At 33.4% G+C, this 16,370-nt stretch overlaps 2 protein-coding genes across 2 annotated transcripts; one reads left to right on the top strand and one right to left on the bottom strand.

Moving 5' to 3' along the window:
- Positions 1-4,084: 4,084 nt before the first annotated feature.
- Positions 4,085-6,043, bottom strand: LOC143052087 (uncharacterized). Its single transcript, XM_076225053.1, has 2 exons — positions 5,514-6,043; positions 4,085-5,065 (listed from the first exon to the last, which is right to left on the bottom strand). Exons 1-2 carry the CDS (start codon positions 5,766-5,768, stop codon positions 4,085-4,087), a joined length of 1,236 nt encoding a protein of 411 aa, XP_076081168.1. The 5' UTR covers positions 5,769-6,043.
- Positions 6,044-8,461: 2,418 nt separating this feature from the next.
- Positions 8,462-15,332, top strand: LOC143051079 (uncharacterized). The gene is made up of 10 exons (XM_076224119.1): positions 8,462-8,918; positions 9,501-9,628; positions 10,294-10,478; positions 11,268-11,334; positions 11,759-11,972; positions 12,281-12,410; positions 12,987-13,178; positions 13,613-13,783; positions 14,195-14,287; positions 15,213-15,332. The coding sequence occupies exons 5-10, from the start codon at positions 11,894-11,896 to the stop codon at positions 15,259-15,261; spliced, it is 714 nt and encodes a 237-aa protein (XP_076080234.1). The 5' UTR covers positions 8,462-8,918; positions 9,501-9,628; positions 10,294-10,478; positions 11,268-11,334; positions 11,759-11,893; the 3' UTR covers positions 15,262-15,332.
- The last annotated feature ends 1,038 nt before the right edge of the window (positions 15,333-16,370 follow it).

The raw sequence follows: 16,370 nt of genomic DNA on the forward strand, positions 1-16,370 counted from the left end.
AGTAATAAATCAGTGTATAAACTGTACAAACAATCTTACAATAGGTGGCTGGTGTGCAGCGCATTTCAGCGCAAATAAGAATTCCACGACACCCCCTTTTTTTTCCACTTCCGGTTTTGAACACAAAAAAACAACAGCAATTAAATTAAAAGAATTTTAGTTTACCTTAGCATTATATTTACAGTTTAAGTGTATAAATGTTTAAACCATGAAAGGGGATTATTAAATCTCTAGTGAGTTAGTTTTTGTGGTGAATAAATGAATTTCTGATTATATATATATCCTAGTATAGTCTAGAGACTAGATATGTACAGAGTAATAATCATTATTGAATTATTGTGTCAACATTTTTGTTTGTGAACAGTAACAAGTAATAATTACAAACATGTATTAATAAAAAGGGGTGTATATCTTCCTAATTAACTTTTTTAAGTTTTACAAAAGCCAGGTATATCATTGGCGAATTCAGGGGGGTGGGGTTGGAACCCCCTTTTTTTTGGACGACCAACACATCTGAATAGGGACATGTGGTTAGAACCCCCCTCCCTTTTTTAAATTACTGGATCCGCCCCTGGATATTGTGATACTGATAACCCCCTGTTGTCTACCCGTCTGTCCGTCCTTCACTCTTCTCTTTTCTCAAATTCTTGTGATTTCAACATCGCTCAGTTTTTATTTTGTGCATTTTATTTCTAAAGACTATACATGCTATACTGTATTGCTAGACAATATCATATATGTAGATTCACTAAGGTTTAAGTAGGTGGGTTTTACATTTTGATCTTTAGAAAATTGGGGCCAAAGGCTACAGATATTAAGTAGGGGCCAACACTTTCTTTCCCCTGTCTCACTCCTTTCTGTCTGTCTGCCTGTCCCTCATGCACTTTTCTCTTTTCTTGTGATGTCAACTGGTGGTGACACGATCACCTATAAGTTTTATTTTTATTTTATGCATTTCAATTAATATATATAATACTATCATACACTGTATATGTAGATGCACAAAAAGGTTTTAGAATTTCAAATTTGGGGCCTGAAGAAGCAGAATTATAAAAGTGTCATTGTTAATACCCCCTTCACCTACACGAATGTTTCTTACGAATGCTAACGAATCACCAAAATTTACAAGATTCGTTAAACTTGCGAATAAACCACTTTTACGAGTGATTTGCGAGTGCTTTACGATTGGTTACGATTTACTAAGAATGAATGCGATGCTTTTACGATAACAGTAGACGATTCATTGCGAATAGATACGAGCAATTAACGAATGCATACGAGTGTTTTGCGAGCACAATACGAATGGTAACGATCTGATCCAAGTTTTTACGATTGGTTAACGAATAGTTTACGATAGCCCACGAACATTTGCGATTGAGTTACGAGTGTTTTACGAATGTTTATTTTTTTTTTGCAATGGGAAATGCATGCACTCATATAGATAGTAGGCCATACAGTCTCATTTATTATCCATGTAAACATTCGGAGTAACAAGACATGTCTTACGAGAGAAATAAATTATTACTCTTCCATAACTTCCTTCGACTTCTTCTTCCACTGGCACAGAGGGCAGAGGAAGAAAATCAACAACTGTTTCCTCTTTGTTTTAGGAGGAGGAGGAGGCGGACTCAACGTAGATTTTGGTGCAGGCCATGGCTCATCAGAAGAACTTTGTTTGGACAATATGACCAACTCCTGCATGAGCTTAACCGGGAAGATGCGTCTGGTTACAGAAACTTTTTAAGAGTTGATGCCGACTTGTTTGGGGAGATACTTGACAGAATTACCCCTGCAATCAGAAAAAGCTCTACCTCTTTCAGGTAAGTACTTCAATTTTCAAGCAAAATAAAACAGAAATGTACATTAAGAATAATAGTTAGTTTTATTTTGTATGCTGACTATATCATATGAATATCCGACGGTGCCGAAGGACGAGGCTTGGATTTTCCGCATGATATAGTCAGTTTAGAAAACCATACTAACTGTTTTTTCAGAAATTCATATCTAAGTAAAAAGGTCAGCAAAACAATCTTTTAAAAAATTTTCCTTAAGCACTTTGCTTCTAAATAATTCAATTTAATACAAAGTGAACAAAGTACGTGTTAGTAACGCCCCAAATAACGTTCGTATTCATATGGAAGTGGGTATATTAAACTGTCTTGTCTTTTGTTATTCTAATGTATGACACATTTCCAGTTTACCTTTTATGCGACAAAAAATATTCTTTTAATTGCATTGTAAGTTTAGATAAATATTTCTCGTTACAGGGAACCATTTGAACCAGGACTGAAGTTAGCCGTTACACTCAGACATTTGGCTACCGGTTCCACGTATGCTGATCTTATGTATGCCTTTCGTGTTGCCCGGAACTCCATATCACTCTTTGTGCCTAAAGTCTGCGAAGCAATTTACTTAGCATACAAAGATGAAGTCATGCCGGATGAGATTACGACGGAAGATTGGATGCGTATAGCATCTGAATTTGAAAGAATATGGAACCTCCCACACGCTTGTGGTGCTTTGGATGGGAAGCACATTAGAATAAGAAAACCGCCTAACTCGGGGTCGTTATTTTTTAACTACAAACATTTCTTCTCTACAGTGATGATGGCTCTAGTTGATGCAGATTATAAGTTTATTTGGCTGAGTGTGGGCTCATACGGAAGTGCATCTGATAGCCAGATATTTAGGGACTCGGAACTACGACCAATGTTAGAAGATGGAACTTTGGATCTTCCGCCTCCCTCCCCTCTTCCAAATGGTGAAACAGATATTCCTTATTTTCTTATTGGCGATGACGCATTTCCTCTCCGATCATGGATGATGAAACCCTATTCAAGAAAACGTTTAGACCACGATGAGCGCATCTTTAACTATAGGTTGTCCCGTGCACGTAGAATTGTGGAGAATGCTTTTGGCATTCTTGCCATGAGATTTCAGATTTTGATTGGAACTATGCAACAACTGCCAGAAACAGTAGATTTAATCGTACTGTCTTGTACTACTCTTCATAACTTACTTCGGATAAGGAAACGTGCTGATCTACAACTGTTTGCTGACGAAGAAGACAACAATCATAATTTAATAGAGGGACAATGGCGACAAGGTGCGCAACTTACCGACGGAGACCCAGGGTATCAGAGAAATTTTGGTAACGCTGCTGGAATTGATCAAAGGAACTATCTTAAAAATTACTTCAACTCGGAAGCAGGCGCCGTAGATTGGCAAGAGAACATGATTTGACTGGTTCAGAAACATTGATTGTTTTGAATGCATCAGTATTGTGTTAATTGATGTAATGTTTAAAAATAAAAATTTAGATATAGATAGGACTATAAAAAATCTCAGAATGAGGTTCTATCATAATGAATAATTCACTCCAACTTTGTTTGACATACACTTTATAATACAAATTTGTTGCAATACTAGTACTTGGAATGGTATTTAAGGGATAGAATATGAGTGAAGACGGGGAATGTGTCAAAGAGGCAACGACCCAACACGCGCAAAAAAGAATAGGTTGAGTTTAAACACAAACTTTGATAAGCATCAATAAATGAGTTTCAGAATGATTTTGACATTGAAGCTAAACGACGGTTGTCACACTTGAAGCAGGAGCTGCTAACCCTTCCAGGGTACTTGAGTTCACCACATTTTGTTTTGTTTGGGGTCCATGTTGCTTTGTTTTTAGTTTTTGTTATGTTGTTATTTGTGTTGCCTGTTGTGTATTTGCCATGGCATTGTCTTCTTTGTGGTTTATGATTATTGATTGCTCCTTAGTGTGTTCGAATTTGATTTACAACTAAATGTACATTGAAAAGGGCACAGGCGCCAAGTAATGGCAAAAGATTCCGTTTGCATATTACACTTTTCAGCGATGTCATTTTTTATTGGTTTTGTTTAAAAATTTTGGTTCCTAAAATAAACAACATAAACAAATGTGGATTAACCTATTTCTTTTCATTCTCAAAAAAAGCTACAAATTTTCTACAATCTACAAATAGTTATACATTTAAAGGTTCTCTATTCAAGATTTTCCTAAATCTTTTCTAAATGAAAATAAACAGTCATTCACGTCGAAGATCTATATGAAAGGTGTTTCTGGGTTCATTGTCTCATAAGCATCCGTCAGTACTGATGTTGTATCTGTCGCAGTTGATTCAATAGCACTTGGTGTCTCAGTAGACATTTGTTGCGGCTGACGATGCCTGAACGACATGGATGATGTTGTCGGTCTAATTGAAGGCCTGTTATTTCCTACTGCAGTTTGCTGTTGAGGTTGTAATTTGGTAAATTGAGGTAATGTTTGGCGATTTACTTGCTGGGAAGGGTCTGTGAATGTAGATGAAAGCTGGGATGGCTGTATAAAATCATCCCTTGGCGGTTGTTGTGTTTGACGCTGTTCCTGTTTAGACTGTTTAACATACTCCATTGCCTTGAAGATAGTTTCATTCGTAAAATCCTCCAGACAGGAAGGGGTCATCTTTGCCATTAGCGTACTAAGGAAATCGCAGGTCTTCTCTATGTCACTCTTTGGGACTGCTAACTGCTGAGAAACTTTTTCTAGGCAGTCAGATATCTTTGTTGTAGTTGACGATGTTGTCACTGACTGTGGTGTACTTTCCATGGTCGTTATTGATGGAACTGATGACTCACTGCAGTCTGAGTACCGGTCAGGTTTCTTGATCTGTGACCCCTTGGTTCCTCTTGCCTGACAGACAAAGGGTTTTACAAACTCGAATTTCTCCAACAACCAGCTAGTTCTAGATGTTAGCAAACCATCTCCGACACCGGCTCCGGATCGTGTGGTGTTTTCTCTTTTCTTTACTTCTTTCACATACGTGGTTCTTAAGGACGTATACCATCTTTGAAGATCACCGGGATTCAACTTCATCCTCTGTTCCATTTCATGCCATGTTCGCTCTTTTTTATCGCGATTTTTGAAATCAATACTTGTCTTGTCGTATAGAAAACGATTTGACTTTAACCACTCAATTACTTCGTCTTCCTCTTCGATCGTCAGTATTCTCGCACTTTTAGTTTTGGGTTTATTCTTCTTGCGAGTCTGAAAATACACAATGTCCATTTTCGTGATAACTATCAACGACTTTACTATAAAATACACTCATAAATATTTTTATAATGACCGGTCTTTCAAGAAGTTCATATGCTGATTGCAATTGTTTGAAAAGTATCATAAACATTGTTATCTTTTTTAATTACATTTTTGCCAATACGTTCAACAACAGTTATATATACACTGGCCTCTGGATATAGATTCCGTGTTATAATTATTTTAACTTTAATCTTATTATATTGCTATTCTGTCCAACTAATCTGATTTAAATAATGCAGATTTTCTTTGCATGTATCGTATTTTGATGATTTATTTGAATAAAATGCAGTTCCTCAATTGCCAATTTCACTAAATATCTGTCTATGAAACTCATACATTTTTTATGTGCTTTATAAAGGTGATTTTCAAAGACATTGAATAAGCAAATCTCACTTACTGCTGCACTGGTTGTGGCAGTGGCTATCAAATCGTCCTCATCTGAGGCAAAGTTTGAGCCGGCTGTATCAATATTGTCAGTATCTGAAAGTTGCTGCTCAGGATATTCGATACCAACGGTTGGTGGGTTTGCCTCTGGTGGTGGTAATTCGGCGGGGTTTGGTGTTTCGGGCGATGGTGGTGGTGGTGTAGGGGATCTAGGTGAAGCAGGCTTTGTCTTCCTTTTCCTTGCAGCAGGTCTTCTCTTTGGAGCCATGATTCAATAGTAAAATGCGACTTCCTTCTTCCACGATTTTATAACAACTGAAACGAACTATTAGAATAAAAACAAAACCCCAATTTTATCGTCAAATCATTTGTTAAATATTCCTATTTGTAAAACATTCGCAAAGCACTCGCAAAGCAGTCGCAAAGTATTCGTATACATTCGTAAAGCAATCGGATATATTCGTAAAGCACTCGCGTGAATTCGTATCAATTCGTTAATCCATCGCAAAGCGATCGTAAACTGCTCGCAACTATTCGTAAATGAATCGTTAAACATTCTTAATTCAAACTGTTCACGATTTCTTGCGAATGATTTACGAGTTGTTGCGATCGGTTAACGATGCATTAACGAATTGTTGCGAGTGTATGTCCTTAACGTTTACATGGAGGGACTAACCTTTTTATTAATACAATTAATGAATGAACAGTTTTCTTAAAATTGATTGTTTTTTATTAGGGGATAGCCTAGGCTACTATACTTATATGTCAATAAATGGATACAGTGCTGTAGATTATGCAGTAACAAGTGATAGTCTCATGTCCTCAGTGAAATACTTTAAATTGTAATATAAAACTAATTTTTGACCTTAAAAGTCATATAGAAAAAAAATGGAAAGATTTGAAAACATAGATGGACTGAAAATTCACAAAACTTGCTACTTAAAGCTCTTACATCAGAGCATATTAAAACTATATATTAAATTTTGAATTCAATGAGTATGAGGGAAATCAGAAAGTGGGTTGATGGTGCAACTGAAAATGAACTTATATTTTTGAAAATATCTCTGAGATTACTTGTAAAATATCCAAAAAAAAATAAAAGTAAGAGAAAAACATGTAGAAAGGTATGGTCAGACAATTGTGTCTATGAACAAAAAAAAAAGAAACAAACTTGGTTGGAAATAAACTTAAAAAATTTCCAAATAATCATACACTGCCAACATACCTTCTACCAATCATTATCTGCCAACAGACTTTCCACCAATCATACACTACCAACATTCCTTCCACCAATCATATACTGCCAACATACCTTCAATAAATCATAATCTGCCAACATACCGTCCACCAACAATACCAACTTACCTTCCACCAATTAAACACTATCAACAGACCCTCTACCAATATTACCCTACCAACATACCTTCAACAGATCATACACTACCAAGCAAACACTACCAACATGCCTTTCACCAATTAAACACTGCTAGCTAACCTTCAAACAAGCAAACATTACCAACATACCTTCCACCAATCATGTACTACCAAATTTACTAACATGCCTTCCACCAATCATATACCTCCAACAAATTATACACTATCATCATACCTTCCACCAATCATAAACTACCAACTACCTTCCACCAATCATCAACAACAAACATACGGATGATTATCTACTGTTAAAATAAATTGGTTTACTTTTTGCATGTGTTACAAATTTGTCTTGAATTTGTGTTTGTTGAACATGTTTAACAAAACAGTGTTCACCCTGGTGACAATTAGCATCTGAAAATTGAAATTTTAGAAATTTCAAGAATACAGTCATGTTTAAGCAATTCTGAAACAGTTCAACAAATTATATAAAAAAATAGTTTTTATGTCAGGATAATAAAAAGTCCTTGTGGAGAACATTGTTTTAAATTGTAACTTCATACACATAAAATGCTTACTGCCTATTTTGCTCCTTTAGCTTGGTTTTGTTGCAATTTTAGTGAACTTTCTTTGTAGATGATGGTCACTTACTACTGCTATAGCTAAAAAATCTAAGAGCAGAATAGCTTGCTTAAAAAAATGATAAACCCCAGATTTTGATTCTACTTTATTATTAAAAGACTTGACATTTTGATTTTCCGAGACTTTGGTGATGACACGATTGAAGATCTTATAAAGATCAGTGCACTAGCCTTGACAGATATCAAAGGTGTTGATATTGATCTGACAGAAATCTGAAGACTGAAGACCATAATCAGTAACAGGTATCTATTTCATTATTAATTTTAAATTTTTCAAACTTTTACTTTAATTTTACCAAAATGAATATTGTTCCTTAATTACATTGTAGCTAGCCCATTTTTGTACCATTATAAACATGTTATTGTTAAAGCAGATAGCAGGAAACATTTAATTTGTTTTGGTCTGATGGAAGATTCAAAATTTTAAGACTTAAAATACTAGTATATTGTATGCTTTCCACTTGAAATGAACTTTTTGATTCAACTTTGTTATAATATCTCACATTGTAGAAAACAGCCCAAATCAAGCATGACTTGGGAATCTTTGTACCAAACTGATGGGCCAAGCTGTCCAAATCTGTTTTTATTGGTGGACTTTATGCTGACTTTGCCTGGGTCATCTGAGGATGCTGAAAGGGGCTTTTCATGGTTTGTGAATTACACCTATTAACTTTTGTATCAGAATTTATTCAGGTTAATTAAAGTGCACTTTAAAGCTATATTAAAGATGAATTTCACAGTTAAAATCTAAAAAAAATCAATTTAATTAACATAAAGTAAAATCACAAAAATACAGAACTCAGAGGAAAATCAATACGGAAAGTCCATAATCACATGGCAAAATCAAATATTAAACAAGACGCATTAAAAACGAATAGACAAGAACTTAAGGTGGTACCTAACACTACAGGGAGATAACTCTTTTCTAACGGACAACATAATTTGAGTCAGTGAAGTGTTTTAAATATACGTTGCAATTTCAAGCGTTTGAGAGACATAGATATAATGTTGACAAAATGACGCCGGTCAGCTGTTCATAGATCATTGACGAGTAATTTTAGAAATATCAGACACGTGGACATGGACAGAGAAAGGAACAAGTCTGGCTTTTTTATTAGAAACAAATCAAAAAAATCGAAAAGGCATTCTTTTTTTAAAAAACTGAATAATGACCGTAAAAACACCTCCTTCCAAAACGCCGATTAACAAGACCACAACCAGTACACACACTATTTAACTGACATTGGTTGTGAAGTGTCTATAGATGAGGAAATTATAGATGCTAATAAAAGCAATACTTGGATGGAGGGCAGAAGAGTGGTAGAACTCGATGTTTTGGCAAGGGAAATGTACTGTTGCCGTTGTAACTTGCCATTACATTTATCCAACACAGTTGGTGAAAGGTAAACACAAAAATACTTGTCAACTCAAAAATTTAGAATTTACAGAATCTTACGTTACAGCAAAAAAAAAAAAAAAAGAAGAATAAACTTTTATAAGCAATAAAGTTTTTATTAAATATTAGTTAAATTTACATACCATGTATTGTATGGCACCTCAGTGACCTCTTTACCATTTGTTTCAAAACATGATTGAATACATTTCCAACTGAGTTTTACATGACTTATACACACTATTAACTTGGCTTGACTATGAACCACAGTAGTAGCAGGTTATTAAACAGTGTGCACCACATTTTTTATGTTATTTCTAATAGACTGACAAAATATTACAGTTATTTCTTATAATTTAATTCTAAAATTTATTCCATTTTAAACCGAAATAAATCATGAAAAAACGTTGATGACGTCATGGTCACATGACAAATATTGTGTCTATGATATGATAAATAAAACAATGTCAGCCGATCAGAAGACATGTTACATCCAAAATTAAAATTATAAAGAATTGTTAATAAAATTATGATATAGAGGCTTACTTTGTAATAGTTGTTAAACTTTGTTTATTTACTTCTGTACATGTAGGTTGTTTGGTTTGGCAAGTGTATTACTGATCAAATGTGACAACTCTGCATGTCTTGCAACAACTGATGTGCATACAGGCAAGAGAACCCCAAATGGAAGTTATTGCATAAATTCCAAAGTTGCAATAGGTATGAAGATATATTTTAACAAAACAAGTCTTGCAGCTATTATTTTGCCACTATCTTTTCTATAAACTGCCATTAACATGATCCAGAAATTTAGCCATAAAAATTATTGAATTGTTCAGGATTCAAATGTATATTTAATTAAGCTTTGTCAAGTAAAATTTTATGTGACTGTATTTTTAGTACCATTATCTCCATTCTAAAACATTATTTCTATGGTAAACAATATTAAAAAACACTCCCAGAGAACCCAGACTCTATTTTTCAGTGAAAATCTTTGCATATGCATTTATAAACATTTAAACATTCTCACTTCAATTTGCAACAGAAATAATGTAATTCCATGCTTATATGTAACATTAGTTATATCTTTTGTCTATTAATTGCTTTGCCCAGTGCCTTAATAAAAGGAAAAAAAACAACACTAGAATAAAATACTGTCATGACTGTCTTTAATTTACAAAGTATGGAAACTGCAAAACATATTTGATTGTTGACATACCTACCTGCATAATGCATTGTGTGCTAGTATACCCAAAGATGACATAATTTCAATGCAGGACACCTTATTCAAATCATAATACAGCTAAAATATTGCTCATTTGATAAAAAAAAAAAACACCACATATTATATACACACATTTATCATGCAACTTTTGTATACACAGGTATGACACATGCAGGAATGGGACCATCCCATGTAAACAACTTCTTAACAGAATGCAACTTACCACCAATTAGTGATACAACATTGCGCAAAAAGGAAAAAGAGTTCAGCAAGACAATACATGATGTTGCTATGACCTCCTGCAGAGAAGCTCAACATCAAGAAATACTTCTGAGTCATGGCAAAGTATGTCATTTATATAAATAAAAACTCATCTGCAAATGATTCCATAAATTTAAGATTTCTTGAGCATAAATACTGACATGACTGACTTAAACCAAATACCATTACAAACTTATCATTTTTCTTGGTATTTATTTGCTTGATCAATTATGTATACAATTTAAGTCTTCATCTGACATGGAGAATACTTTTGTATGTAGGTTCAATTCCTACTGAGGACAAATGTACAACATAATGCTTGCTAAAGTCTTTGCTTTTAGCTTAAAGCTTATTGTATATTTGTTTGCATAACATATTATACAATCATGTAAATCAAGGTCTATATAATCTGCATCTTACAGAGAAATCAATCATTTTTGAGATACATTCTTCAAAATGGTTTTTTTCTTCTATAGATTAGATTCACTAGTTACTTTGTACATTATTAATAAAATTAGGAATGAAAATGGGAATGTGTCAAAGAGACAACAACCTGATTATTGTTTGCTTTAAAGTACAGGTTGTATATGTTATGCAGCCCCAACCATCATCCAAGATAGCAATAGTTGACAAAAATAACAATATATTGAAATGCCAAACACTTTTGTTAAGCAGAAATTGACTGAAATCTATTAAAATGAAGTAACTGGATAAAAAGATTGCCTGTTACTATAAGCCTTTCCCTGTAATAAAATTCCTGTGCATACTTAAACTCAATCGACAACCTGTTGAGCTATTTCAGCTTCAAATCCTTGAAGCCTCTGGTTTCAAATTTAACCATGGATTTATTATGTTATTTTGCTGGTTTTACAGGTGGCAGCAAGTTTTGATGGTGGTTGGCAGAAAAGAGGATCTGGGTGGAATTATAACAGTAATACTGGTAATTGTGCTGGAAAATTTGACAATCAGCAAAAACTGTTGTTGTCCGTTGTAAATTATAGCTTTCAAACTACGAATTTAAAATAATTTTCAGAACTGCAATTTGAAACTTAGTTATTACTTTTCTGTCATCTGTGCATAATCAGCATTCTTAAAAATTGTTATTTGCATGCTGAGTTGTCTCATTGGCACTCATACCACATCTTCCTATATCTATTAGCAATATTACTATTATTCTGTATCAGAGAAAAGGGGGGGGGGGGGCAAAGGATTATCTAAAGCAATCTAATTTGAAAAGTATAAACATAAATTGTTTGTCTACCCAGTTCAACTTTTATCCCTATGTCTTTCTAGTTCATTGATTATATTTATTGAAATTAAGTTTACATGAACATTTTATAAGTAAAATGTAGGTTTTTTGACAGGCCATGCAACTATGATTGGAAAAGAAACTGGAAAAATAATGCTCTGGGATCAAAGAAGTAGATCATGCAAGACCTGTGAATATCATCTTGCAAATCAAACTACGATTCCAGACCACCTTTGTTCTAAAAACTGGTATGGGTCAAGCAAGGCCAGAATCAGATATGGCAGTATCGATGGCACACACTTTAAAAAATGATGGGTGTGAAATAAAAGGTATGTTTTTTTAATTAAAAACACGTTTTCGCAAGTGAAATTTAGTTTCAAAAGAAGAACTTGTCTGAAGTACAAAAAAATGTATAGCCTATAGGATGTCCCTACTTATATTTCCTACAAAAACCTTGCTCAGCAAAAAATTTCAATGCACTACATATGTTCATATAGCTGAAATATTGCTCATTCTACATAACAAATATATACAAATAACAGTATTCATTCATTTTTCATGCATCCATAACTGTTAAACTTTGAAAAATATGCAATGATATGAAATTTCTATAATGATCGCATGTTCTTTTATTTAGTGATACATGCTGACAATGATTCAGCTACCACTTCAAAATTGAAAGTTGATTTTGAAGATGTTGAAAAGAGAGATGACCAGAATCATTTGAAAAAGGGCTTATCAAAAAGTTTGCATCAAATGTCTATAAAGTAAGCTATTTACCCACTATGCATCCAATGCTACGCTTTAGTAATTAACTATAATTTAACAAAGTTTTTTTTTAAGGTTCAGATTTGACTTATAATCCTAAAGCAGAATTCCTGAACCTATATATATAAAATGTGGTATGATTGCCAATGAGACAACTCTCCACTAGAGACCAAATGACTGAGAAACTAACAACTGTAGCTTACTGTATGGCCTTCAACAACGAGCAAAGCTTATACCGCATATAGTCAACTATAAACGGTCTGGACATGACAAATGTAAAACAAACTGCCTAAATTATGTACAAAATAATGAATGACAAAACAAATTTGTAACGCGTCAACAAACGACAACCACTGAATTCAAGGCTTCTGACTTGGGACAGACACATAGATACAGAGCATGGAGGGTTTAATGTATGTTGGTTGAAAAATGTATAATTCTCTCGTGATAAATTTGAAAAAAATTATTGACAACATTAAAAACACATTCTCATTGGATTAAATAACATAAATAAAGTTGTAATTTGTTCTTGGTAATTGAAGAAACCACGGTAAATAACTTTTTTCAATTTGAAGGTACAAGGAACTTAAACAGGATGATACCAGAGAATATATACTTAGATGTTTCATATATGCAATTACTGGAGGCACAACTGAAGATGATATAAAAGTATCTCTAGACAGAATTGTACCACATATATTTGGCAATCATGACAGTTGCAGAGAGGTCACATGGTGTAAATATGAGGAGGATCCAACAAATTTTAAGTAAGATTCTATGATTCAGACAAGGTACTAAGTATCCTATGTAAAATTCTAAATAACCAATGACCAATAAACCTGCTTTACAAAAAGTATAAGAAAACATGTGAAATCTTTAGTTTTATTATGCTAACAGCATAACAGCATAATAAAGCCTCTTTCTTTAAAAAGGGTCATCAGATATCATGGAGTCTGTATAACTAAGTTAAATCTGTCAATTTTTTGGCAAAAATTTCTGAATTTAAAGTTTTAAATATAAAACTAGCAGAATAATAATAATAAGCCAATACATTATTTATTTGACATTGTATCTGGAAAAAAAACCAACAACAGCTTCAATTGAGCTACATGTTTTCTAATGCTTGTCAAATTAATTCAGTATTGTTTGGCTGTAACCATATATTGTATATGAATTAATATGGGATGCAATACACTTATAGGTATAGGAGTCTTCCAGGTGGTAATCCACTAACAAATGAATCCCTGAAAGAAGAACTATTGGTATTGGTATCAAAATATACATCTCAGTCTAATGCTATAGCAGAATTAGGATCAACACAGGCAAATGAAAGCTTCAATCAAATGGCATCTTCTAAAGCACCAAAGTCAAGGTAAACACACATATATATGTATACTGCAACTTGTACATTTATAGTATATATTCAGTTGTAGACTTAAAAAGGTATCATGGCTACCTACCACTAAGTTGTCTATGTAGAGCCAATAGAATTAAACTAGTTATTTGTAACCCAGTAATACAATTGAAAATGGAAATGGGGAATATGTCAGAGACAACAACCCAACAAAAGAGCTCATACAAAATAATTTTATATTTGCCAACAACGAACATGTATTGTCTATATTGATAAATAAATCTGATAATGTAAAAATAAAAGGCCACAACTCTTTTTAATTAAGGTGATAGACTACCCAATATGCTGGTTCCTCGGAGCCTCTTATATTGTATGAAATTTTAACTAATATACATTCAGCATATCTTTTTCTTCCAATGTATATTTCAGACATTATGGAGGATCATGTTCCCTTAAAAATAGAATATCTGCTGCAGTTCTTAAAAAAACAAAAAAAACGAAGGCTACAGCTACTTGCCTAATGTAAGATAAAACTGTATGTGTATCTATGTTTATTCTTCTTTATGTGTTTAACACATCTGCCTTATATGATAAAAAAAGATATGGTATGATTGCCAATGAGACAACTGTCCACAAGAGACCAAAATGACACAGCCATTAACAACTATAGGTCACCGTACGACCTTCAACAATGAGCAAAGCCATACCGCATAGTCAGCTATAAAAGGCACCGATAAGACAATGTAAAAAAATTCAAACGAGAAAACTAACGGCCTTATTTATATAAACAAATGAACAAAAAACAAATATGTAACACATAAACGAACGACAACCACTGAATTACATGCTCCTGACTTGGGACAGGCACATACATACATAGTGTGTGGGGGTGTAAACATGTTAGCAGTCTCAACCCTCCCCCTAACCTGGGACAGTGGTATAACAGTACAACATAAGAACGAACTATTAAAATCAGCTGAAAAAGGCTTAACTCATCAGATGGTCAAAAATACAAGTGGACGTGGACGGGTACTTATACATCTTAGATTAGCTAAATAAATTGAGTCTATACAAACTCTGTATTATTTTATGTCGATATATTAGCTGTCCTCAAAAATCATTTTAGCTCAAACTCATTGTTCACTTACCACAAAGGTTATAAAGTTGATTCAATTGTGGTTATAAACTTGATTCAATTTATCCATGTAGCAACCTTATGGTTGTAATTTCATATTCTATTGTATAAACATGGCATTGTTTTTGACAGGAAATATAAGATATTGATCTCAGCTCTGACTCAGCCAATAGTAGTGTTTTTTTTTTGTCTATACCATTCTAACCACTTCAAATATCAAAGATTGTATAATAGCGATGTTTTTAATTTATAGCTTTATTGTTAAATCTTCTTTTCGCCCTAATTGCATTATAAATCAATTGTAAATTTCAGGTTAATGAGGCTTCAAATCTGTCACCTGGTGACTTTACCACGTCTTTGACTTTAAAAATTGATGCAAAAAGAAAAAAAAAGAAAGCAGAAATCAAATAAAAAAGAATTTAAGAAAAGGAGGATACTTAAATTATATAAATCTTTTCAGCTTTCGTATAGTTGTGAGATGGTCAGGGAGCACCCACGATTCATTCATGTTGACAAATTCAAGTGTGCCGGTTTACATGGAACAGATACCAAACAGTTGGTTGCTAGGTGACTCGGGCTACCCATTAAAAAAATTGCTGATGACACCACTTCTGCATACAGCAAATGATCAAGAAGTGAGATTTAACACTGCAAGACAAGAAATGTCATTGAAAGATCTTTTGGTGTGTTAAAGTCAAGGTTTAGGTGAGAAAAACAATATAGCTGTACTTTATAACAAAACGAAACATTGATTGGTTGCAGACCATGTTAAGTAAAGAAAATAATGTGTAAAATAGAATACAATGTCAAATCTTACCAACAATATATAAACTATAATTCTAAGCAAATCCACTCTAGAACAGGTTCTAAACAACCAGATTTTATTGAGGGGGATAATAGAAATGGTGTAAACCAGATTTTTAATAACTTTGATCCAGATATAAATGTACCTGTACGTTATAGTATGGACGAAACTATCTCGTCTAGGGGTAAATTTTTAAATGATATCTGTATTGAAACAGGTCTTAGAATTTTAAATTGACGAACTACTGGAGACTCTATTGGCCAAGTAACATGCTTTACTCCAAATGGATGTAGTGTTGTAGATTATTTTATTGTATCAGAAAATTTATTATCAAAAGTATGTTTTTTTAAAGTCCATAACTAATTGGGCGATCTCTCTGATCATTGTCAAATTTCTGTGTTACTGAACATACATTGTAAAATAAAAGGAGATACATGTCAAACTCATATGTCTCTTAAAAGTTATAAATGGAATGAGAACTCTACTGAATTATTTCAGGAAGCATTATCTTCAGGCAGTATGCAACAAAAAATTTTGAATTTTAATAAAACTGAATACCATTCTGATATAAATAACATGATCAAAGATGTTAATACTATATTCTATGAAGCTGCAAATTTATCACTAAAACAAAAGCCTACTAAAAAATCAACAAGCAAGCTAAA

This window comes from Mytilus galloprovincialis, chromosome 11 (genome assembly GCF_965363235.1).
Source record: "Mytilus galloprovincialis chromosome 11, xbMytGall1.hap1.1, whole genome shotgun sequence".
Lineage (NCBI taxonomy): Eukaryota > Metazoa > Mollusca > Bivalvia > Mytilida > Mytilidae > Mytilus > Mytilus galloprovincialis.

Bases quoted from the DNA above. Each gene is read 5' to 3' on its own strand.
- LOC143051079 (XM_076224119.1), top strand. From the start codon at position 11,894: ATGGGTCAAGCAAGGCCAGAATCAGATATGGCAGTATCGATGGCACAC. The intron at 11,973-12,280 runs GTATGTTTTTTT...TCTTTTATTTAG, and splicing joins TGATGGGTGTGAAATAAAAG to TGATACATGCTGACAATGAT. The intron at 13,179-13,612 runs GTAAGATTCTAT...ATACACTTATAG, and splicing joins GAGGATCCAACAAATTTTAA to GTATAGGAGTCTTCCAGGTG.
- LOC143052087 (XM_076225053.1), bottom strand. From the start codon at position 5,768: ATGGCTCCAAAGAGAAGACCTGCTGCAAGGAAAAGGAAGACAAAGCCT. The intron at 5,066-5,513 runs GTAAGTGAGATT...GTGTATTTTCAG, and splicing joins CTGCCACAACCAGTGCAGCA to ACTCGCAAGAAGAATAAACC.